This window comes from Macrotis lagotis, chromosome 1 (genome assembly GCF_037893015.1).
Source record: "Macrotis lagotis isolate mMagLag1 chromosome 1, bilby.v1.9.chrom.fasta, whole genome shotgun sequence".
NCBI classification, from domain to species: Eukaryota; Metazoa; Chordata; class Mammalia; order Peramelemorphia; family Peramelidae; genus Macrotis; species Macrotis lagotis.
Window position 1 is genome coordinate 654,939,249 of NC_133658.1, and position 27,022 is coordinate 654,966,270.

The 27,022-nt window shown below is 36.2% G+C and overlaps 1 protein-coding gene across 10 annotated transcripts in view; it reads left to right on the top strand.

Annotated features, from left to right (window-relative positions):
- Positions 1-27,022, top strand: part of ANKRD44 (ankyrin repeat domain 44) — a 367,960-nt gene that overhangs the window by 286,911 nt on the left and 54,027 nt on the right. For 7 of the 10 annotated variants that reach the window (XM_074215415.1, XM_074215412.1, XM_074215416.1 and 4 more), the window contains exons 17-18: positions 5,296-5,322; positions 19,676-19,747. In XM_074215415.1, the coding sequence (XP_074071516.1) occupies positions 5,296-5,322; positions 19,676-19,747 (99 nt within the window). The remainder of the gene's footprint in view (positions 1-5,295; positions 5,323-19,675; positions 19,748-27,022) is intronic. The other 3 variants (XM_074215413.1, XM_074215414.1, XM_074215419.1) reach the window with 1 other exon arrangement.

Genomic DNA, 27,022 nt, shown 5'->3' on the forward strand with positions numbered 1-27,022 from the left:
TAGGAAAATGAGAAGTGTGGGACTGCATGAGAAAGACCTATTTTCAAGCCCAACCTCTGACATACACTGACTGTGTGACCCAGGGAATTTCACAAAGCCTATAGACTAATTCAGGCCATCATTTTAGGTTATCTCAGGGAGTCTAAATTGCAAAGCAGTTGCCAATCTGAATAGGCAAAGGAAGTTTCCTCACTGTAAGTTCCCTGAACTAATAAAAATAATAGGTTTAGCAAAAGAAGATCTTAAAGGAACCTACTTTTTCTTTTTTGCAAGGTTACTATTTGGCCACTGAAGGTGTTACAGCTAAGGATGTCTTCAGAAGGACTGTTTTACCTAGTAATTAATTGATTATAGGTAAGATTTCATTGGATGTAACTTGTAACCTGTGTGACCTCACACAAATCATTTCTGCTTCCTTATCCAAAAGATAGAGAAGTTATCTTTAGAAGATCTCTGAGACTTGTTATATCTGAGTTTGTGCCTAGCGATGGCAGACATACATGCCTTTGTACTTTGTTGGGAGGTAACAAGTCTGTTCTAAAACAATTACATTCTACATCTCTAAATGGCTAAGGGCAATAAAGGGAAACATCACAGAATAAAATAAAAAAAAAACCTGATGCTTTTCCATTTCCTTCCCCCCACCACCACACCCAGAATATTAGCAGCAAATGAAAAGAGTTACTGGATGAATTCAAAGGAAATCAAATTTAGTGAACTTATGGCCATGTTTCCTAAGAGTATCTAACCACAATAGCTGGTATTAATTAGAAAGACATTCATTCCATGGACATAACATGTAGGACAATGGCATGCCATTGTCACCATGATTAATTTATTCTAACACTTGTGCCTTAAATTCAGAAAACCCAAGCAGAACTCTAAGGCAGGGCAGCCTGGGTGGTGTTTCATGGCACTAACTCTAGGGGGGCTGACATCTCTTGCCACCCTTTAGCGGTGTGTGAATGACAAAGCTTAGCGTTTTGTTAGCTACAGACATTAATTACAATTGGGTGACTTCCTCCACATCCCCTACCACTTCTCCACTCAGAGGGAGATAAGATTCATGCTGTTTGCCCCAGGTACAAATTGTGGTCCTAGGCACAAAAATGCCAACTTTTACAAATCTGATTCTGGCCTGACATAATTAATTATGTGGCCTTCAGCAAATTACCTCCATAAGATCATAGATTTAGAATAGAAAGACTCTTACAGGCTATCTCATCCATCCTTATCTAGATGAGGAACTGAGTCCCAAGGAGGTTAAATGACTTGGCCAAGCTCATACAGCTAGAAGTAGAAGAGCCAAGATTCAAAACCTGGTCCTTTGATCCCAAATCCAGTGCCCCTTTTCTTTGTCTCCTTTGCTTCTTCAAGCCTCAGTTTCCTCATTTATTAAATTGGAATTTTGAATGGAAGTCACACAAGGTTATCTTTAGTGACCCTTTTGCCCTGGTATTCTATAAATCTCTGAGTAGCTATCATCAGGGTAGGAATTAAAACTTGCTAAGAAATGTATTTCTCTGTCCCAATCAGACTATCCTCTTCTGGGAGAGCAGTGCATTTTTTGGTTGAAGTCGTTCTTTTTTTCCTTCCATGGTTAGTGTTCAGACTAGCACCAGACATCTTATTTCCTTGTTTGGTTCCTCCTAGACCGGGCCTCACTTTATAAGTGGCTAGTATAGCCACAGTTTTAACCTGCCTTAGGGTGGGAAGTTGTGTGAGATTAGCTGGTGGGGCAAAGAAGGAAGTTGACTAGCCCTAGGGAGCTTTTAAAAGCTATTCAGGGGTTTATTTTGTGTTCCCAGATGACCTCAGTGCATAGTTGGGAAGGTATGATGGAATGGGAGTTCAGAAAGAAAATGCTATATTTTAGGCACTTCATAAGTCCTAGAAACCAAAAGAGCCTCTGAACAGTCCTACTTTCAGTGTAGTAACCCTGAGAGAGAGACAGAGAAAGAAAAACAGAGAGAGACCAACAGGCAGATGTAGACAGACAGAGAGAAGCTTTTATCAGGTAATAGAAATAAGAAATATTCAACTGATGAGATTATCCTGGAGTTAAGTAACAATATCTCCTGTTAAAGACCAAATTTTGTCCAGAGTAAAATGCTTTCAGAGTCATCTCATCTATGATGAACTGAACTCACCAGGAGTCACTTGAAAAGAGAGGAGGAAATGGGAGTATGTTGAAAATAGAATATTCATTCAGGAAACATTCATTAAGCAACTACTGCTAGTTACCGAGCTCTAAAAATGGAAAAAAAGGAAACAGTTCTTTGTTCTCAAAGCATTTCTAGACTGGTATGGGGAGGGGAGGAGAGTCAGTAATGACACAGTATGAGTTAGATGATATATACATGCAAACAGAGAGATGTGACAGATTTGAAGAAGAAAACATTGTCTTTAGGTCAAGGAATCAAAGGAGGCTCTAAGGAGTAACTAACACTTTAGTTGGGGCAAGAATTTCCAGGATACTTCACCCTGGCTGGGGCAAGGTGGAGATGCAACAGGAAGATTATCACAAGAAGAGAAGTGAGCACAGAGGTAACAGACACTGGCACAACATTAGGTGATCCTATTTGGGCAGAACATAGAGTGCACAAAGCAAAATACTTGTGGAAAGATAGGTGTCTAGCTTTTGTGGTTTCTGACTTCAAGATTCCTTAAAAGGGAGAGAGAATATCCCATAAAATTCATCTACAGAGGGCAGATTTTGCTGACCTTATGATACAATGAAACAGATTTAATCACTGACCCATCTCCTTGGTCTTTCCTATGTCACTGGACAATCATGTATCATGACCTGTTATCAATATGAAATTTTCCTGGAGATGCTTTCTACTGCAGAGGAAGTCATCCTTGTATCCCCAGATCCTTGCAGCTATATTGTTCTCTCTTGATAAGATCTTCTCTTTCTGTCTATCTGTCTCTTTACCCAGGGCTCCCCTGCCAACCAGGTGTATGATAGTAACTGCCCAACCTCAGAACAACCTCTGAAAAGTAAATATGTGAGAAATCTCTGTTTCTGTTGAGTGTTTTCCCACTTATACAGTCATCTCTGAACCTTCCTCATGATGCTAGCGTAAGATGACCCATAGCCACATTATAGAATGTGGTTTGGAAGTCCTTAAGTACTACTAAAGGTTTTTGAGCAAAACAATAAGCTGCATCAGTACCTTCAAAAGATTATTTTGACATCAATGTGAAGTATGGAAAAAGGAAAGAATAAAGGCAAGAGAGCAAGTTCACAAACTATTACAAAAGTACAGCCAAGAGATAACAAAGATCTGAATTAGAATGGTGGCAGTGTGAATAGAAAGATGGGAAGAGAGAAGAAAGACATTTTACAGGTTTAATTTCTAGGCCTTAGGAGCCAAATTAGATGAAGAGGAGGGGAAAGGGTAGTATTAAAGATGAGCCTGAGGTTTCAAGTCTGAGTTATCAGGAGAATGGTTTTCCCATCAACAGAAGTAATAAAGTGAGGAGGAAGTGCAGGTTTAGGAGAGAAGGTGATGAGTTCTGTTTTGGTGTTATTTGGGTGACCCTGGTGCCAAGTGTCTAGCCATGAGTTAAAGTTATGAGATTGTAACTAAGGGACACACAGTTGGAGTTAGAGACAAGGATTTGGTGATAAGTGAAATACATAAAAGTGATAAGTGAAAAATGGGTGTATGTGAGCTACCCAAGGAAGCAATTGCGAAGACCATTGTCATCTTATTTCTACTGTTGGTGGTTGACAAAAGAAAATTCTTTCTGTTCTATAGAAAATGACGAATCTGTGCAAAAGTTACAAATAAGACAATCTTAGAGGGCTTCATTGTAATATAATTCACCTTCCGCTCAAGGGACATGATATGAAGGTGAAGGTTTTAATTGTCAAATTATAGTGTCTACTCCAAAGATTTGAAAAACTTCCAGAACTTTCTTAGGTAGAAATCTGTTATCATTAGCACTGAATTTTTAATGGTTAGGTTTTTTTTCCCTCCCTCCCAAATAATTCTTCAGAACACAAATTTAGAAGACCCCCTCCCCTTGTTTTCACCCCAAAGCTACTTTCAGTAAAGAACTGCTGTCAAAGTAATCTCAGTGGGCTGTTTAGATCTGAGTCAGGTATAATAAATTTAGAAGTCTCACTTAGTCACTTAAGTGTTACTACTCATACGGTGCAGTGGTAGAAATATATGTGTAACACATACACAGAGTTGGGAACAGAAATACATTTCACTCATCAGAGAATGAAAGTGAAAAAGGAAGAAAGGGGAATTAGAGGTGGAGTAGATTAAGGGAAGGATTAGTCCTAAACAAAACAAATTAAGAATGTACAAAAATATTTATATTTTTTTGAAGTGCCGAAGAATGGGAATCTGAGGGTGTACTCATATATGGGGAAATAGCTAAACAAATTATGGTATTTAAATGTGATAAAGTACTAGCATGTGATAAGAAAGGATGAAGAGGATAGTTTTAGAGAAACTGGAAAAGACTTGTATGAACTTGTACAATGAAGTGACCAGAAGATAGAGAACAATTTACAGTAATATTGTAAAGACAAGCAACTTTGAAAGAATTAGGGACTTTGATCATCATAATGATCAACCACAATCCTAGAGAACTCATGATGACTCATACTACCATTCTCCTGATAGAGAAGTTAATTATTGTAAGTGTTAAAGGAGACAGATTTTTTTTTTGGACATGGCCAGGGTGGGGGTTTGTTTCACTTGATTATAGTTATTTGTAAACTTGGGTTTTGTATTATATTCTTATTGGGGGAGGAAAGGTTAAAATGCTAAGAAGAGAAGGAGGATTTTTGTTGACTGAAAAAATATAATTTTATAAAAATATGTATATAGAAACATTACATCTGTTATAAAAAATAAAGGAGAAGATATATTTTAGTTTGTATGAAAAAGTGAAATCCCCATCTCTGCTTTAAATAACATGACTGATTTAAAAGAGATACACAATAGGATATTGCCACTTGGCTCACTACTAAAGAACTTTATAAGCAAGAAATTCAGGGTGAATCATCAGGAGTAATACTAGGAGCAAGGCATTCATGATTGTCCACACAGATTAAATTGGATTAGCAACTGCTTTTTAGGGAAATTTAAACACACAATTTAGTACTATATTGTTGTTTTTTTCAATCAACTTTCCACTATTCTGAGTATTTTAGAAACAAGCTTATAGTCTGGAGAAATTTTAAAAAGATAAAGCTACAGTGGGATAATGAATCGTACTTTGTCATATATTCTGAGTATAATTGTTTTAATTGCCATTTTTTGCTAGATTGGAAGCAAAATTCCACTGGATATAGTAAGTAAATGAATAAAGCAAACTTGCATGTTGGGGATGTGTGCTGGGTCTGGTAGGACATGCTATCTATCTTGGTTTGGACTTGAACCAAATAATCAGTTTCTCAAAGCATGCCTTAAAACCCTATGATAATGCATGTGTTGATTTTTTAATTCAATCTTTTGCTGCTTCCTAAATATAAAAATGAAAACAGAATTCACGCTTCTATTATAATTTTTTAAATTTCCTGCACTAGATATACCTGTCTATATTTTATATATATTTTACACATCTCTAACCTGTGATCCGTATACACATACACAGCATGCCACTCTCTGCATCTGACTAGTAACAAGGAGTGGAAATGAGTGGTCTCTGATTTGAAATGTTAATAAAATCCAGTTAACGATATTTGTTTTTGAATGGACCATGATTCATGGATGTTTCTTTGCTTAAGAATTCTAAAACCCAGTCTTGGTAACTATGATTTTATGCTAAATGTGAGGGAGAGATAATAACTAATGACTACTAACTAGCCTTTATATAGCGCTTTAAGGTTTCCAAAATTACTTTACAATTATTACCTCATTTTATCTTCAAAACACCTCAGGGAGGCAGGTGTTATCATTACTCCCATGAGACAGAAAGGTTAAGTATATTTTCCAGGGTCACACAGCTTGACCTGAGGCCAGAATCAAACTCAGATCTTCGTGACTCTGAATCTCAAACTTTGATAACTTAACAACTTTGTTCCTATTTTGGAAATGGGATTCTGTGATTTTCATTGCTGCATGTCTTCTATACACTCACATTTCTTGATCATACTTTTTTTTTTAATGAAAAAGGTCCTTGTCAAAAATGATCTTCAGGCCTGTCTAGGTTTGAGTATGAAATGACTGCTTTATATGGCCCCCCTTCAGAGTATCAATTATAATGTTGTTTAAAAGTAGGAGTAAATGTATGCCTTTGAACATGGTAACCAGGAACCACAAGGACTGCATTCAAAAGTTCTTGAATTATTCTTTTTATTATCATAATTACACTTCTTTCCCAGAACATCCTTGTTCAGAGGGGATAGAGACCATATAAAGAAATGCAGTTTGTGGGGTCATCAGAAGAACTTTTTTTAGGCAATAATTTCAGCCTCTCTTCCTCAAATCTGCCTTTAGAGATTATTAGTAAGCAGTGGAATTGACCAATTTTGCATTCAACTTCCCCATCATTTTCCCACATTCAGTGGAGGTGCTGTCAGAACCACTAACAAAAAACCCGTAGCAGATGGCAAGAAAACTAGCTGTTGGTAATTCCACGTTTGATAAACATCCTCTGAAGTGAAACTGGATTGTTTCAGAAGAGCTCAGGTTTAAATGCTTCTGCTTTGAGAATAGCTATTTTATATGTAAAAGAAGCAGATTCCAAAGATTCTGTGAATCTGTCTATAAGTGGCAGAAGCACTGGCTATACCCCATGCCTAGAATATTCTCACCCCTCACCTCTACTTCTCATATTCCTTCTCTTGTTTCAAGTCTTCTGCCATCAAAAGCCTTTCCTTGTCCCCTTTAAGGTTATTTATGTATGTAACTTGCATGTATTATTTACATATTTTCCCATTCTTAAGATTGACTTCTCTGGCACAGTAGACAAATAGATTTGTTGCTAAACATAAACCATTTGTATGCAAAAAAGATAAATAAATATTAAAACACATTAAAGACAAAAAAAGATTGAATTCTTTGATATCAGGAACTGTGTGAGCCTCTTTTTTGTATTCCTACCACTTACACAGTCCTTATACAGTTTATATTAAGTAAACACTATTAATTGATTGATTAAAAGAAGGTAATATGATATATGTGGAAAAGCACATTTACTGGAAAATAAGACGACTAGGAAGACCTCTCAGGTTCCAGCACTAAAATTCTAAGAACTTCAATAGGTAGCACCTTTTTTTTTTTAATTTAAGAAAACTGACTAAATTTATGTGTGTGTGTGTGTGTCTGTGTGTGTCTGTGTGTATAAATATATGTTTGATTAACATGATAGAGAACAATTTCTTAGACTTTGTGTGTGATGTTTCCTGGACTGTTCAATTCTGTCTCCCTGTTCTATGCCTTAGATAGAACAAGATGTTATTTCTTCTAGGGAGAGACAGCATGATGTCATGGAAAGAGAACTAAGAGAACTGGACTTAAAGTGAGGAGAAATCTGAGTTTAAATCTTGTTTGCAAGTCACTTATTTCATCTGAACCTGTTTTTTTAAGTATTCATTAAGCATATCCTATGGGCCAGGCACTGTGGTAAACTCTTTAATCTTATAGTATAATTATTGTGTATAATGTCTTCAAGGAACTTACATTCACCTCTAAAATGAAAGATCTCCCACAATTGATATAATCAAATGAAATAATCAGTGAATGAAAGAGAAAGTATGTATGAAGCACTTTGTGATAGGTCCTATGCTAAATGATGGGATTTAGTCCCTGACTTAGAGTTTACCTCCTAATTTGAGAAGATGACAACATAGGAGAGTGGTGACAAGTGAAGAAAATTTGGTTCTAGAGAGGTTCAGTGGGGAGGATTACCTAAAGGAGGGCAGATGGTGAGATGACCTTGGTGTAGGACTGGATACTATAATGAAGATTAAGATCAATAGTAGATAGGGCAGGCAAAGTGGGCCAGTTTGCATACACTCAGGTACGAGTCAACTGGATTGGACTCTAGAACTCCAGGGGTTTGACTGAGGTTTGAAGACTCACATTTCTGGTTCAGGGTAAGTAATGCAGAGTTAAGAAAATAGGACATAATACAATATAGAATTGAATTATTATCAAAAGTACACTAATTTTTCTGATATAGTAGTTTCAAAAAACCCACACAGTCATGAACCACCACATTAAAGTACTATTATTTTTGGAAGAGACCATAGGAAAATTGTTATGAATATTTTTTGCTCAGAGAAAATTATTCAAGTGTACTTCTGCCTTTCAAATCTTTTATAAAACTCAGGACATGAGTAACAATATTTGTGAAATTATGATCCCACATTTGATATTTCAGATAGAGGTGTTTTTGGTTTTGTTATTCTGAAATTTCAATTTAATATTCCTACAGCCAAGAGCAATGGTATCTATTATCCCTTTCTATACTTGGGAGAGTCTCTGAAAGTATAATTAAAGGTTTCTATCACTAGCAGTCATATGGAATACTTTGGGGTTTGTTTGGGTTTTTTTTTTTTTTTTTGGCAAGGCAAATGGGGTTAAGTGGCTTACCCAAGGCCACACAGCTAGGTGATTATTAAGTTCCTGAGACCGGATTTGAACCCAGGTACTCCTGACTCCAGGCCTGGTGCTTTATCCACTACGCCACCTAGCTGCCCCAATATTGAATACTTTTGGAATGTTCAAATGTGTTCATGGTGGTTGCTAAAGATGGTAGTAGATAAAACATTACAGTCGCATATTAGATAATAAATGGAAAAAAGCTTTTATAATAAAAATGCATAATTTTTTTATCATTCCTTTTCTATGGCTTCTGAAAAATTCTTTTTAATTGTTTCAGCAAATTAACATATTGAGCTTGTCATCATAATTTTAATATTCAGAATTTTTTGTATCATTTGTCTTTAGACTAGGTCTATGCTTCTTTGGGTTAGGGGTGAAAAAACTTCAATCAATGCTGATTGGCAATTGTTTAACAATGTATAGTCTTGGGGGTTCTGAGGAGTCAAGTGATTTGAGACACACTAGTAGTATGTATTAAAGAAGGGACTTGGCATGACTTGATGGTCAGTTTCTATACCATACTGCCTCTCAGTGTTTTGTTATTTAAAGTAACAATTTACTTAATTTAAATTAGTTTCTTCTTAAACACTGAAGGTTATGGTCCAAGTATTCCAGTTTTCTTTTCCCAATAGGCTTCTTCTTGATAGGTATTAAGTATCCCTGTTGATATGATGTTTCGTTTTCTTTTGTTAGACTTAGTATTATAGAAAGTTAGAAAGGACCTTAAGTCATCTAGTTCAACTCCCTTATTTTACAGATAAGGAAACTAAGGCTTATTATTTCAAATCATATTGGAAGTGAGCAAGAGCTAGATTTCAAATTAAGGTTTTCTTACTCTAAATCATGTACTCTTTCCACAGTCCTGTATTGCCTCCTCTTTAATAAATGTCTTTGATAGAATCATAAAAACTTTTGGAAGATATTTTCAAAATTATCTCATCCAACCTCCCATCAAGAAAAAGGGATCTCTGCAGCAGCATCCCTGGCAGATTTTCATTTTGCCTTGGCTTAAACACATGCAGTCTTGGGGAACTCACTACTCAACACAGGAAACAATGCATCAATACCTTTATCTTGAATCAGCCTACACTTCCCTCTTATCATATTTGACACTGAAAGCATTTCTCTTTAAGAGCATAAGGTGGATTCATCTTTGTTAGCTGAGAAATAGGGGCAGCAAAATTATTTTTTGATGAGATATACCACACTTAAATGTTTTACAGGTACAGGAAATATATCCTGAGGAGCAGGGAATGCATAGAATGCATACAGCTAAGGCTGTATACCTTATATCATATGAATGATTTGTCTGTGAATTTTTCTGCACTGATGACTATTAGCACCATAACAGTGGGGAGAGTCTTGACTGTCTCTATCAACATTCTCTGAACTAGGGTTGTCAGCCAGCATTTTCATTTTTCTCACATGCTAATCATTAACCTCATGTGTCACACGCCTGCAGAGCACTTCTGACACTGTTTCATGACATCCATGAGATCTGATCACATTGGCCAATGATGTCTTCAATGTTGCTGTACCCCAGCAGGCTTGTCCAGGCCATTCTGCTAAAGGAATGAATCATTTCCCATGTAAATGTCTTAAAATTGGGCAAGCATAGCCTTAACAGTGTCATCTTAGCAGAGACATAATGCATTTGTTTTCATTCTAGTCCTGGGGATGGTGACCTTTCTCTCTTTTTCATTTTTTTTTTTTAGCATAGTCCTTCAAACATATAATTACGAAAAAGTAAGTGACCCAAGGTTCTTTTGCCACTGCTTTGCTATTTTCCCAAGACAATGAAAAGTTGCTGTCATCAGACAGTGCTATTGTGCTACTTTGTCCCTCAATTTATGTCAGTCTTTGTATTTATTATACATTCATTACTCCCTTTATTACAATCTATGATCCCGCCAATCTAACCTTCTTGCTGTCCCTTAATACAAAATATTTTATCTTTCATTGTCACATCTTTGCATGGTTGTGTTCTGTGCCTGAAATACACTTTCATTTCTGCCTTCTAGAATCCCTTTTTCCCCCAAATTCTGTTTGAGATACTTTATTTATGAAAAATTTTAGGTTTTCATCAACTGAGTGCTCTCCCCTCAAAAAATTTATTATGAATTTGTTTTGTAAATCTTTATGTTCATATTCTCCCTTCCCCCCATAGAATGAAAACTTCTTGAGAACAGAGTGTTTCATTTCTTCATTGTGTCTTCTTCCTTAACTCACATCAACATTCAGGTACACTGAAATTCTTTTATCTTTTTACAATTTTTTATCATTATGTACTTCCATCAGCCTTCCAATCTCTAATTCTGTTCTTTATCCTGTATTCTCACTCAGGTTCTTATTACCACCCAGCCTCCTAATGAATTCCAGTCCCTCAGATCTTTCTGAAGTCATCACCCTTACACTAGCTTCACTCTCCTCCCTCCCTTACCTCGACCCCTTGATGGATGAACTAGTTTAACTTCATACTATTTTCTATACTCAAATCTCTTCTCTCTTTGTTCTAGTACTGATCCTGCCTTGCTAAATCCCAAACTTGGATTATTACCACCATCTACTACCTTTTTTTTCCAATTCATCTAAAATTTAAAATTTCTTCTATTCATTTGAAAATTCCAGACTCTTCGGTTTACATTCAGCTCATTTACAAAGACCTTAGACATCTGAGGTTTGAGAGGAGCTTTCCATGAAATTGCAGAAAAACATGAAACCAGGCTGACTAGGCTCACTACAAAATTATGTTACCTAATCTCAACTGGGCCCTAATGGCAGCAGGGCAGTCCTTTTACATATTCCTAATCAATTCACAAACCAATAACCACAACATCTATTCCAAAAGTCTAGAAAAGACTGTTTTGTCCCATAGTTGAGATCTAGGGAAAAATCATTCGGTATGAATTTCAGTTGAACAAGATCTAGTAATTGTCACACTATACAACTATTTCATACTTATATTTTGCTGTATTAAATTAAGAATGAGTTGAATTTAATAAGTATTAATCAAGTGATATGTTAAAAGCATCAGAGAAAGCTCTGAGGTACAAAGACAGAACAAAAAACAGTCCCTTCCCTTAAAGAATTTTACATTGTAATGAGAAAAATAAATAAATGCAAGATAATTTGAGAAGAGAAACTTGGGTGATCAAGAAAATCTTCTTGAAGTGATATCTGAATTATCTTGAAAGATATTAAGGATTCACGCAGTGAATAGAGCACCGACCTTGGAGTCAGGAGTACCTGGGTTCAAATCCGACCTCAGACACTTAATAATTACCTAGCCATGTGGCCTTGGGCAAGCCACTTAACTCCATTGCCTTAAAAAAAAATCTAAAAAAAATATTAAGGATTCTGATGGCAGGTGAGGAGTGGCTACATCCCAGGGCTGTGGGACAGCCCATGCAGAGGCCTTGATATTAGAGAAGAAATGCCAACTCTGAAAAATAGCAAGGGAAAAAATAACTTTGAAATAGTTTGGTTGAAAAGTATAGTCAGGACATGTCTGGAAATAGAAGCAGAGTCTAGATTGTGAAAGATTTCAAATAGCAAACTGAAGAGGCAAAGCTAAGCAACCATTTATTAGGTGCATACTGGCATTGTACTAAGCTCTAGATATATAAATATAATTCAAAGATAGTTCCTACCCTCAAGGAACTTACATCCTAATGGAGTAAACATAACAAAAAGGAAAAATGAAGGGGTACAGTAAAAGGTAACCCAGAGAAGCATGATGTCCAAGTCTAGAAAGTCAGAAACATAAACAGCAAGGGAATGAAGGCTGGCTGGTCTGGACCTCTCCCTAGATTCAATGTCCCAGGAAGAACTCAACAACAATATGAGAAGGGGGCCCTGCCTGACACAGGAATGTCTCAGGGTGAGGAGGTCTCAGAAACTAAGGGAAGTTCCATGGCAAGCTAGCCATTAAGGCATGGTGGCAAAGTCCAGAAAGGATTAGAGGCAACAAGAAGCAACTGAAATTTCTTGTTCAGGGTAATGGCCTGGTCAAAAATCTTAAGAAGCTTATTTTGGCAACTGTTGGTAAGATGGATTGGAGAAAGGAGAGACTAGAGTAGAGACACAACTTAGGGAGTCTATTGCTATAGTCTGGGTGAGAGATGATGAAAGTCAGAGCTACAATTCCGGATGTATGAAATGAAAGCTAGGGGTGGATGAAAAGCTGTTTCCAAGACAGAATTGACTAAACTTGGCAACTGATTGAATATGAGAGGGGAGGGAGAATAGTGCCTTGAGTTCAAAACAAGTTTTAAACTTGAATGACTGGAATAATACTGAATCCCCAAATAAAAATATAAAAGTGTATATGATTTCAGGGACTGGTTTAAGGAAAGAAGATAATGATTTCTGGGAATCTGAAAAGTCCTACCATCCTTGTCTAGGTTTTCAGTTCAACTTGTACTACAATATCTACCTCTTAAACAGATTTTTTTTCCATCTCTACTGCCCCCTAGTTCAGTTCATCCCTAACACCACCATCTTGTTGCCAGATCTAGACAAGTCCTTCCTATACTCAACGCCCCCCCCCCCAAAAAAAACACAACTATTACAACTATTACTTCTCAAGAAATATTGGGAAAATCTATTTACGAGGCTGGGTGGTGATAAGAACCTGTATCAGGACCATAGCAGTGAGAATAGAGGGGAGGGTACTGATGTAAATACTTTGTTGCTGAGGCGTCATGGAGAGTCACAGATTAGATCTAAAAGGTGAGGGGCAGAAAAGAGGCAAAGATAGTACCCAAATTCCAAAACTGGGAGAATGTTTTAATTCTAATGATTCTAATGTTTGAATTCTAATTCTAAGACAAAAATAATGAAGTCAAAAGGAAAAGTAATTTAAGATTTAAGGGGAAAGGTCAAAGGTCCTTTTTTGACCTTGTTAAGTTTGAGGGTTTTGGTGACAAATCCAGGGGAGATGCTCTATACAAGTCTAGGGCTCAAGGGAGAAGTTGGAACTGGAGCTACAGTTATAAAAACTGAGTGTTGAGAGATTTGCCAGACACCCCCCATATATAAGTTCCTTAATTTTATCCTCATAACAATCCATGGGTATTATGATTCCTGTTTTACAAATACGATGTGAGGCTCAAGAGATGATAAAATATTTGTCCATGTTCATAAAGATTACAGAGTGTCTTCCTGTCTCCAAACCCAACTCCACCTCTCTTTCCCCTTTTCCTCCTCTCCCCACCATCCCCAATCTGGACACAGCCACTCATTGAGTTAGAGGTGAGTTTGAACCAGAAAACAGGCTTCTAAAAAGGTGTAGAGCCCTCACTACCCCATAGCACTGACTGATGAGTTGGTTCTCAAGACTGAGCGTGCATGCCTGAATGGTATTTCATTCTTAAACACTGCATTGTGGAATGTGAAAGAGAATTCCAAACAGGGCTGCCAACTTTCCAAAGGCAGCTTTATGTAGACTTGAAGCTCTTAAGTCTCCTCTCAGCCTTCATTTCTCCAAAATAAATAATCTGACTTCAATTTTGCCTTTCTTTATAAATTCTACTTTTCAGTACTCTAATTCTCTCTTGTTCAAGTTCATCTCATTCTTAAGTGGCAGAGCTCAGTGCTTTAGTAAGAGTTTAAGCAGGATGAACTGGGATGAAGACCACCCCATGTGGCCTATTCAGAATCATGTTTGCTTATTTTTTAACTGCATAGATTTATTTTCAGCTATTGTTTTACTGTAGTACCTTAATTTTTTCTTGCCACAATTTGAAATTGCCTCCCATGGTCCTTGAATATCTGTGATTTGGTTTTCCCCTCACAAATTTTTATGATTGTGATGGTTGTTTTGATAAACCTGTAGCAATTTTACTTCGTTTTCTTTCCAAAAATATTTTGAAGAACATTAGAGTGGAGAAAACACTTCCTCTTGAGTTAGAGGACTTGAGTTCAAATCCTGCCACTGGTGCTTACCAAGGAAGAGACCTTGGATAAATAACAAGATTTCCCTAAGCCTCAGTTTCACCTCTATAAAATAAAAAAATCCAGACTAAATAGCCTCAGCAGTTCCTTTCAGCCTTATGCTTATAATCCTGTGATGCTCTTGCAGCTTTGTCTCTTGGATTTAAGCCATTTAGACTCCCTTTGTTTGAGTTTTCAAATTCTGTTGTTACTTCTTCAATTCTGGCCATTTTCCATCAGTTCTTTTAACTTTGAATGTAGTCATATACTCATGTCAAAAGAAGTCAAGCACTTCCTCATTAATTTATAGATCTCTATGATGCCCAAAGGTGAGGACTTTCTGCTTTCCTACTCAGAAAATGTCTCAGAACAGTGAATGAGAGCAATGGTTACTGCATTGTTTTTTTTGGGGGGGGGTGGCAAGGCAAATAGGGTTAAGTGACTTGCTCAAGGTCACACAGCTACGTAATTATTCAGTGTCTTGGGGCTGGATTTGAACTCATGTCCTCCTGAATCCAGGGCTAGTGCTCTGTCCACTGTGCCATCTAGCCACCCCAGTAGCTTCATTGTTGATTGTACCTAACACAATAATAGAAATTAGTAGACATTCCATACATAATATTTTGGAAGCAAGAAGCTAGAATTTTGGAGAGAAAGAAGAATAAAAATTAGATAATTACTTTGTTACATTCTATTAAATTGTTGACTTTTATAATGGTCAACTTTCTAAGAAATTTAGTGTAATTGGTGTAATTGAAAAACCTATTATTGAATATATGATTTAGATTTGCAAGTGTTATGCTCATGCCTATGATTTGTAACTGAGAATATTGTATACATTTATACCATCTCTTCATGAGTTTGTTGCATTATGAGGTGATGGAAAGAACCTCAGAGTCAGAAGACCTGTTTTCAAGTTTCATCTTCAGTTTTTATTTGCTTCATGAACTTTAGCAAATCACTTATCTTTCTTTTCATCTCTAAGATGGTGGTGGTGGTGATACAGTACTTGAAGTACCTATCTTAGGGATTTGTTGTAAGGAGAGCATTGTGTAAGCCTGATAGCACTCTGGATGTGTGATTTGCTGTTGTAGGTCTAGTAGATATGGTGCTATTAGGAAAATACATTTCCTATGATGCTGTAAACTGAAGATAAATAAGAGACAGCACTCTCTACTCCACCCCCCCCCCCCCAAAAAAAAATAAAGGAAAGGAGAAGGGGAAGAGAAATTTCCAAGGGAATGACAGATGTAGGTAGAAGCTATCATTTAGGCAAGCAGTGGAAGGTTCTTAAGCAAAGTAGAATTTGCAGGTTCTAGGCTAGACAGGAATACAAAGAAAATGTTGATGAACAGAATTATCTGAGACTTTTACATTTATGGACATGTGACATTAATGGAATTTGTGCAGATGAACAATGGTTTGAGGATAATGACTTTAATACAAAGTGTACTGAGCCTGAGGGTGCAGAAATGACAAGGACATTGCCTTAGAAGTACCTAAAACTATCTAACCGAGATTCAAACTAACATAGAATGTCACTGGACCAGGTATTTTATGCAGTTCGGCTGTGCTCATTGGCCCAAGACTTTGTGCTGTTTTTGAGACAGCCTAGTGCTCAGACCAAAGAATGTATTATTATAAGTTGTATCATGTGGAATCAAAATATATAATACTATGTAATATATTCTATCAGGGATCCATATGTATATGTGGGTTAAATTGCAAGTAACTATATTATGTGAAACTGAATAATGTTGTGGAATATGTGCATAAAACCTGTACATGTGTATGCAGTTTAGATTACAGGAACAACAAATTCTTTAACCAGAAGAAAACATAGTGGATAAAACAATGGCAGGAAAAGACTACATTTCCCAAAATGCTATGGCTAGATAGTGTTTTGCAGAAAGCACTAAATAAGAGTGGCAAAGGAAAAAAGAACCATATGGAATAAAAATGAATAGAGAGAGACAGATAGGGAAGCAGTTGTCTTTAAGGCAAATACTAGGTTCCTAAAATGAGCCAAGATCCACAGGCAACTCTCTATCCACAGCCCTTCCCTTTCACTTCCTCTACACTCACCCACAAAAAAAAAAAGGAAAAAATTTCCAAAGCAAACTCTTCTCAGGTTTGTGTGATAGTGATACTGAAAAAAAAGGAAAGAGTCAGCAGTAGCCCATATGATGATCCTTATTTCACAGAACTTTTATAAGATATTTAAAGCCTCAAATTTGAAATATTAAAGGAAAAGAAATTATAAGTATAGATCCCACCTTCAAGTAAATTATTTGAAAATAACCTCTCCTTACTTTGTTTAGAGATTCTCCAATGCAACAGAAACTGGCAAAGTAAGGGAAAGTTGTTAAATCTATATTTCATTTAATATTGACATTAATTGGGGTAGCTAGGAGGTAGAGTGGATAGAGCACAGGCCCTGGAGTCAGGAGGACCTGAGTTCAAATGTGACCTCAGACACTTAATAATTACCTAGCTGTGTGACCTTGGGCAAGTCACTTAACCCCATTGCAAAAAAAATACTGATATTAATTACTTTATAACTCTAGAAGATCTTTGTCCTTAAATGAGCTGAAGATGGGGACAAAGCAAGACCCAAATGCTAGCGAAAGTTTCTTTTCTGCCTGTTTTCTCCCTTTAACAATCCCACTGTTTGCTGATTTACAATGAAAATATCAGGATGAAGGGGAAATCTTTCAGCTGTTTGAGTTGCATAACTGCTAATCACACTGAGACCTAGCTTCACATTTGTATTGCAGTAGCCAGTTAATATTTTTCCACAAAACCTTCCAAAATGAAATAAAATGGATTCAGTTTCAGGATAGTTACTATTAGAACTGTAATTGGCAATTTTGATGCCTGTGGCAAGCAGCATAGAAGATAACCTCAAATTAGTTTTATGATTTGTGATTTTTAAACTCATAAAAGTGAGATGAATTCAATAGAAAGGGAGGGAAAATAATGGAAGAGATGGGATACTTTCATGTTACCCTTAAAAAAAAAAACTAAATTTACCAGATTTTGAGTCCTGCCAGTGGTTGCCTTGGCAGGACCAGACCAAATGATTTCTTGGGTCTTATATGGTCTTTGAGCTATGGTCACAGAACTAGTGATCTGAGGCCAGATTTGAATTTAGGCCTTCCAGGCTGCATAAAGTAGCTTGAAATTTGCAATTGAACTTTTCCTAGGAGAGAAAGCATCTAATTCTTTAAAAATCTCATCTGAGAAGTTTTTCATTTGGAAGAGATTGAATGAAGAGAGAATAATATTTTGCTTTTCTCTTTTAATCAAAGTATTGAGACCCCAGTGGTGCTGAAATGCAGTGACTCCTAACTCAGGAGGAGAGGAAGGGAAGCCAGGGGACCTTTGACGCAGCTGAGAAGGGTCAACTGTTTCTTCCATACTACCCTACCCCCAGGGTGGATGACCCCTTTGCCAGCCTCATTTGATAACTGTAGGGGGATCAGAGAACTTCCAAAGCAAACACTTAGACTGTATTCTTTCAGTACTCTATTCTAACACATACACACAGAGACAGAAACAAACACACACACCCCATTCCCCAAACCTAGCAAAAAAAAAAAATTAAGTGCTTCTAAGGAACTTTGACTCTGGCATAGAACGATCAAAGTATTTATTTGTAGGGTGAAAGGAATCTATTAAAAAATAAATCTTCTGGAAACTTGCCTGGAATGTTGCTATAAACAGTATATTGTCTTCTTGTCCTTGTTTCTCATGTTTATGATGGGAGATAAAATGATTCTGTTTTCCTTTGATTAAAAAGTTCAAGCTAGGACAGGATTTGGGCTGGTACAACAAGGTCAATTCCCGGAAGCCTTGCAGGTGATAATGCTACAAAAAAAAAAAAAATACACACACACACACACACACACACACACACATACACGGTAGAAGAACAGCTGTCTCTGATTTCTGTCCCAGGCCAGTCTCTTTTCAAATGTTTATGAGAGTTTTTTCAAAGATATCTGTGTCCAAGCTAAAATTAAATATATTTTCATTGTACTAAGAAATCTGAAATTGCTGAAGTTCCAAATTCTGTTTAAATGTATTCAGTTAGAAAAAAGAGACCCACAACTCTCCCAGATTTTTTCATAACCCAATGCTACCATTGGGATTACTTCTTCTCTATTTTTCTTAAGTTTAAAATTGCCATTTTTATTTCTAATTTTACATAACAGTTTGAATGGTCTGCTCAAATTACAAGTTATAATCAGCATTCTATCATTATTATGTTTTGTCCAAAATTCATTGTAACTAGTCTAGGGTTAAACTGAGCATTGTTTTTTTTTTTAGTATGTAGGCTGCTATACATCAAGGCAGAAAGCTTAGTGCATGTCTGGGTGTGTGTTTAAAGATCAAGGTCTTTTTTGAATAGAAAATATCGAACCTTGATGAGGTAAGTTAGTTTAAACTCAATTCAGCAATTACTTGTTATGTTCTTACTGTGTTCAAATCACTGTACTAACATTGTGTGATGATCAATTTTGATAGACTTATCTTTTCTCAGCTAATATAGTGATCCACAATAATTCCAAAAGACTCTTAAGAGAAAATTCTATTCACATCTAGAGAAAGAATAATGGAATATGGATGCAAATAGAAATATACTATTTTCACTTTTTTTCTTTGTGATTTTTCCTTTTGTTCTATTTCTTTTTTCACAACATGACTAATGTGGAAATATGTTTAACCTGATTGTACATGTATAACCTCTATCATATTGCTTGTTGTGTTAGGGAGGGTAGGGAAGAGAGGGAGAAAAATTTAGAACTTAAAATCATTTAAAAAATGAATATTGAAAATTAACTTCAAGTAATTAGAAAAAATAAAATACTATTTATGCAAACAAAAAAAGGCACTGTGCTAGATGCTAAGATCTAAAGAGGAAAAAAATGAAGCCATCCCTGCCCTCAGGGAGCTTATATTCGTCATCTATTCTAATACTTTTAAAGTTTCTGTTTTATAAGTAATTTCACTGAATCTCTGCTATTTCCTCAAATAAAATAAAGCATTGCTTAATTTTTTGAAGTTCTTTTTCTTCTCTATATTACCATCTAGGAAATAGAGTTTCATGTGAATGGGAAGATTCATGGGACACTCTTCTTTTTCTGTTTCTACAGCTTTTGGAAAGAACCAACAACAGTTTTGAGGAATCAGATTCCAGTGCCACGAAGAGCCCACTGCACTTAGCGGTAAGTGTACATTTCAGCAGCTTTGCATGTTCTGGACAACTAGACATTTTTTTTCAGGCTTTTAAAAGTAATGAAACCTTGAACTTTTAAAAGAAAGAATGAAACTTTTAAGATGGTATCTTGTTTAACACATTTGAAAAACTAAAGTTGCTTGTGATGTCTAATAATGAAATAATGTTAAATATTCAATATTAAAATGAGTCCCTATGTGGAGTAGCTTACAGCTAAAAGATTTCACTCTCTTTTTTCCATCAGCCAACCCAGATGGCTACAGGAAAGGAGATAGCTTCTTTATCTCCAAATAATACATTCCTCCTTAAGTTTTTATTCATCAAAAGGTTTAGTTTATCACCTCTACTTTTTCTTTCTTTTTGAAGACTGAGCCTTATTTGCTCTTCCAGGCTGCAAGTTCAAGGGTAGTGGGCACTCTCAGGCCCAATCCTACTGTTAATCAGCACAGAAGTTTTTACCTTCTTTGACCTGGTCTCATTTACCTCTACTTAGGCAACCTTTTTGCCTTTTTTTTTTGCCCCAGGGTCTCAACTTACTGATACCAGATATGCTCTCTCCTGAGGTTTAGTCCAACATGATTAATTGTCTGTTAGATATCTCAAACTGGGTATCTCAGAGATATCTCAAACCTAGTATATACAATACAGAACTTAGAACAATACAGAACTTATGCTAGTCACAAAATACAGAATTTATAGATATACAGAACTTATAATTTCTTCATACAGAATACAGAACTTGCAATATATAACTTATTCTTTCTTCACTGACCCAATTCTCTTCTAAATATCTAGATTTCTATGAAAGATGTCATCTTTCTTTCTTGTTCTGTCCATTCCTCCTACCTCCCTCCCAACCTGTTTTAATTACGTTATACCATTTCCTATTTACCCTGAAGGAAATCAAGAAGTTTAGGAAGCAAAATCCTAGAGGAGAGAACCAATTTGTTCAGGAGCTGCTTGGATGTTTTATGTCAGCCATAAAAAAAGTGATTTAATCCCTGTCTGATAAAAGAAAGAAAAATCCTCAGTGATTCCCCAAATGTTTTTAATATGAATTAAGAAAGGAGAAAACAATCTTAATACCCAAGGAACACTTGTCTTTAAGTAAGTTCTTTTCAATTAACTGACCCCAGAAAGTGAAATGATAATATCCCTGTGCTTAGTAAAACCAAAGACTTGTACAGACAGCTTAATAATAACTTTGAGGACCAAGTTATTTTGGCTATTATAAACACGCAAATTAATTCAAAGGATATATGAAGGTAGATGCTATCTGCATCCAGAGAAAGAGCTGATAAATACAAGTATGTATAAAATGGCTTTGCAAACACACACACATGTTATACACACACGGGAGTTTATATATATGTTTATGTATATATACATATTCACTTATTTATGTCTAATGGTATCCAGCTTGGGGGGAGAGAAAAAAAGGGGAGAAATACCCTAAAGCCTATGAAAATTAAAAAAGCACAGGATTATGTATTAATATTAATTGCACAGTCCCTAGAATAATATTCATTCATTCATCAGTCATTTATTGAATAGTGCTGAATTAAAATTGAGAGGGTACAGAAATTACTAAGAAACATATATTAAAACATCTAGATAAGTAATCTAATTGTATGCAAATAAACACTTAGAACTGAGGGTATGATTACTGAGTAGTCATCTGTTTGACAAGCATTTATTATATATCTTCTATATGTAGAACACTGTGCTAGTTATTAGTGGGTGTTACAAAATATGAATAAGTTGCAGTCTCTGACCTTATGAATCTTATAGTTGAATGAATGGACAAATGAATAAATAAAATGTTTTGGAGTGAGGTAAAAAAAAAAACACTGAGGAACTTGATTGAATGTATCAAAATCCAAGTTCTTTTTTGGTACCAGCTATTAATGCCATTTTTCTCCCCAGGATAGAGTTCCTATAGCCGATGTCCCTTTTATTCTATTAGAGGTGACTTTGGGAAACATATAGAGTTATCATTCTCCTAAATAAATCATTAAGGGCTATCATAGGACTAAATTTGGAAGGTTTGCAATCTAGAATGCCAATGTATATATAACTAGTTTGTCTAAGGCTCTATTTCCTGAGGTATTAAAATCACTTAAAGTCTTTTAGCAACATATAAAGAGCCAGCTAGTTGGTCTAATGGCTAGAGAACTGGACTTGAAGTCAGGAAGAATTATCTTCATGAGTTCAAATTTGTCCTTAGACACTTATTAGTTGTATGATCCTGAGTAAGTCACTTAACCCTGCTTGCCTCAGTTTCCTCATCTATAAAATGAACTGGAGAAGGAAATGGCAAACCATTCCAATATCACAAAGAATTGGACAAGACTGAAACAACCGAAAAAACCAGCAGCATGGAAACAACATTCTAACCTAGTTAGCAAGAATGACTAATTAAAACAGGAAGCTACCACAATGGAGAGAAGTGTGTTTTCCATTATTACATGTCTCCATAACTTTCCCAGCCCTGGCTTAGGTGTCCTGCAGTCTCAACCTCCCCAAGGTAGGGCTGTGTCTTTCCATGTGTGACCACTTCACTTAGTATATTCTTTCTCCTACTTTTAAATCATAGTTGATATACTTTATTTTGAAATTAAGTGAATTTCAAAGTCTTCAAAAAATTCCCTTTTTTTTTCTCATTTAAAAAAATAATTTAGTGATTTATACTTAATGAACTTGAGACTGTATTGGAAAAAGTCAGTGGAGTGGAAGGAAGGAGACTTGGGTATTTCTCTTGGTTTTACCTCTGTGATCTTGGGCATAATTTCTGTGAACTCCATCATACCCGTGAAAGCACCTAATCAATCCAATTGTAATGAATTGCTCTAACTTCTTTTGTATTCTGCATCCCCTGAATCTGCTTTTCCTTTTTCCTTTTTTTTTTAAATTAATTTTTATTAAAGATATTATTTGAGTTTTGCAATTTTCCCCCCAATCTTACTTCCCTCCCCCCACTCCCCCACGCAAAGCAATCTGTCAATCCTTACTTTGTTTCCATGTTGTACCTTGATCCAAATTGGGTGTGATGAGAGAGAAATCATATCCTTAGAGATCAGACAATAAGATATCTGTGTTTTTCTAAATTGCATGGGATAGTCCTTGAACTTTGTTCAAACTCCATAGCTCCTTATCTGGATACAGATGGCACTCTCCTTTGCAGACAGCCCAAAATTACTCCCAATTTGTTGCACTGATGGAATGAGTGAGTCCTTCAAGGTTGATCATCACTCCCATGTTGCTGTTAGGGTATACAGTGTTTTTCTGGTTCTGCTCATCTCACTCAGCATCAGTTTTTTTCCTTTTTCTTAATTTACTTTAAATTGTGCAACTTAATGGGCAAGTTGTAATATATAAAATATGTTGTTTCTTTTTTGGGTTATTTGTCTCCCTCACTAGACCTATCTTCAAATTAATAGAAAAAAATTACCTAAATGTTTATTATCTTTGCTATAGAGAATGAAAAAAACAAAAACAAAAAACTTTGCATGATGGGATTCAGCATGTTTTCTTGAAAAATGTTAAGATGTTTAAAAAATGTGCATGTTATTTCAAGTTACTGACAGTGCCAAGTTTAGATATAAGCTAGTGAAATTTGAGTTTTAGTGTTAGCCTATATACATGTAAACTATCTTATATGTCTTATACATCTGTTCTTTTAGCCCATTCCCATCCAGTGACTTCTCCAGAAGTTCACTTCAAAATGTCTGTAGTTTTTTTGTCCTCTTTGAGCAAGGTTACCCATATGGAAAACTTCTTTTATCTTCAGATAACTTCATTGTTCTATCTTTTTGAAAGCATTATATCTCCATGGATCATAGGATGATAGATTTAGATTTAGGAGGAACTCTAGAAATCATCTAATCCAACCCCTCTCATTTTTCAGATGGAGAAATTGAAGCCCAGAGAGATTAAGTGATTTGCCTAAGTTACATAGTAAAATGTCAAAGGTTGGATTTGAGCCCAAGGTCCCTTGACTCTCCAAATCCAATGCTGTTCCCTCTAAGCCAAAATAACTTAAAATTGTATGCTTGAAGTCATGGACTTAGATTTTTTAGAGATTTATATTATGACCTTTAAATGTCCTAATTAAAAAGAAAGACCACTAAACTAAGAAGTGGAAATGTAACTATAAAAATTTATGTTTTTGTCAAAGGCAGCACAAATCATGTCCAGGGTAAGAGCTATAAGATGACCTTTGTGAACTTTTTTTTTTTTTTAGTTTTATTAATTTAAGGCAGTGGGGTTAAATGAGTTGCCAAAGGTCACATAGCTAGGCAATTAATTATTAAGTATCTGAGACCTACTTTGAACTCAGGGCCTCCTGACTCCAGAACCGGTGCTCTATCCACTAAGCCACCTCTTCATCAACTGCTTCCCTCTTCATCAACTTATTTTTTTTGGGGGGGGTCAAATTAATTTTATTATGCTCCATGATGAATTGCCACCAGTGCAACATCCTATTTCACTGTACATTTAAAAAATTCACATATTAAACAAAATTTCAGTTGATAAATGGAAACTTGAATGATTGAAAGTCTTTATGAATCTCATACATACAATAAATGGCTAGCTGATATTGTCTATCACATAGCATTTGGATACAAAAAGTCTCATGCTAGTTTATTAAATGCTAAGGCTATTCAGACAATCATTTAATTGGAATATATGCGAGGCTTTCAGACAATGTGCAGGGATAGTGTTCATCAACTTTGAAAGCCCAGAAGCAGACTCCATGAGTGGAAACTGTGTTCAAGTGTGGGAAGAGGAAGGTTTTGAGGGCACAGCTAGTTTGGGAAGGAGTTTACCTGGGGTGTGAACTCAAGCAGAAAGAGGAATGTATTGCTTCCAATTTTAACTAATTCTTTTTGATGACTGCATAATAAGTTCTCTCCCTCTCTCTTAGTCTTTTTTTTAATATTATTCAGGGACAGCAAAAGCTTTCACTATTCTTAGAATTTGTTGTCTTGAACCAAAGCTGTTTGTTGACCCTCTCTAGTTACAGATCTGCCTAGATGAGACAGTCACAATTCTAGTTCCCTCTTACTAGCTAATTGACTGCTTCTTTGTCAGCATGTGATTCACAATACCACAGAAGAAAAAAATTTTTCAAGTAAAGAAATCCCTTCCCAAAAGATCCATTTAGGTTCTCATTTAGAATCCTAAATCAACACATTCTCCCTTCCAAGCAAGTTTCTGGGCCTTCTTCCAAAGGCTCCCCCAACAGATGATGAAAGAGAGCAAGACAAAAACCCTTCAGTCATGGTACATCTCTATTGACAAACCACCACAAAGACCTTTGGGTGTTCTCTATCTTTCAGAAGATAAAGTTCTTGTTTACAGCAGTGCAAACCTAAGTATCTTCTCTCCTTGGAACTCCTCCCCTTTAAAACTACCCTTCCCACTGTTGGGCTCACTGAAGCTTGGCCTAGGGAACAAGTGCTTCTTGTTATTCAGTTGTTTCAGACTTTTCATGACCTGGTATGGAGTTTTCTTGGCAAAGGTACTGAAGAAGATTGCTATTTTCATCTCCAGTGGATTAAAGCAAGTAGAGGTTAACTGCCATCCCCAGGGTCTCACACAGTTAGTGAATGTCTGAGACCAGATTTGAACTCAGTTGTTCCTGATTCTAGGCCCGGGGCTCTATCCACTGAGTCACTTAGTTGCTTCCAGGTCTTTCTTATCAATTCCAAGTTCAGATATGGTGACTAACAGTTTTGATGTCCTTTCTCAGTCTTACTCTTGTAGAGAGAGAACACTATTAGCCATCTGAGAGTGCCCTCCTCTCTCGCTTAAAAGGCAGTAATTTCTCACTTTCTTGCTTATCTCTTTTTAAGAATTGAGATATTGTTCTGAGTCATTTTGCGTTTACTCAATCCCTCTAGGCTATTAATAACTACACCCAAATTACAGGGCTTATTTGGGGGAAATTAATTGATTTATTCATTCATTCATAAAGCATTGAGCAAGTATGCTTGACTTTTGTCTCCTCAGAGACAGAGACAAAATCTAATTTAAAAGCCTTGAAGAAGCATAAGAAGTTATTTGGTAGAAAGGCACTGACAACTAGTGACATTATTAAGGAAGGCCATCTCATGTAGGTGATAGGCAGCTAGGGGACTCAGTGGATAAAGTGTTGGACCTAAAGGAAGACTCATCTTCCAAATTCAAATCTGACTTCACACACTTAATAGCTGTGTGACTCTGGACAAGCAACTTAATCCTGTTTGCCTCAGTTCCTCATTTGTAGAATAAGCTGGAGAAGAAAGTGGCAAACCACTGCAGTTTCTTTGCCCCAGCTGTACTTTGTGGAATCACAAATTGCTGGACACAATTAGAAAATTATTGAATCACATAAGAACAATAAATTCATAGGCAATGGCACATGAGTTTTGAAGAATGCTCTTAGAATAGTGAAAAATATACTAGATTTGGAGATAGAAGACTTGCATTCAAATCTCAGATCTTCCATTTACTACCATGATCTTCAACAACTCCCTTATTTTTTTTTACCTTGTTTCCTTCTATCTCTCTTCTATTATTTAGGAAATTTGGAATTCTAAGAGGCAGAAGTGAAGAACATTCCAGGAATGGCAGTCAGCCTGTACAAAAGCACAGAAATAGTAAATAGCTTATGCGATAGGAGGAATCCGAATAGATCAATTCTGAACAATATAGGAGAGTAATAAGAAATAAATCCAGAAAGGAAGGCTAGAGTCAAATTGTGAAAGGCTTAAATAGCAGAGGAGTTTATATTGCCAGAGTAATAAGGAGTCACTGATCAGATTTGGTCAGACCTATGCTTTAGGAGTATTACCTTGCCACTGAATTAGAGAGGAGAGACTTGAGTCATGGAGAAGAATCTGGAGGCTGTTGTAGTAGTCTAAGTGAGAAGTAATTAGGGATAAGAGTAGGTCAGTGGCAGCATCAATGAAGAGAATGAGCCAGGGAGAAAGGTAAGAGAGGTCATGACAGTAGAATGAAGATGTCTTAGTAACTGAATGGATTTGACTGGGGTGTGGGGAAAGCATAGAGAACATTGAATAGGAAAGGAAGAGTCACTGTTGAAAACCTGGGTTACTAAAAGAATAATGAGGCTATACAGAAAGGGATTCTAGAAAGTGAGTGGAGTTTAGGGAGGGTATGATATAATGAATGAGTTCTGTTTTGGAAATGTGTTCCCTTAGGGGACATTACTCACCTTGAGAGGAGGAAGGGAAATGGTCCTTATATCTGTATCTGC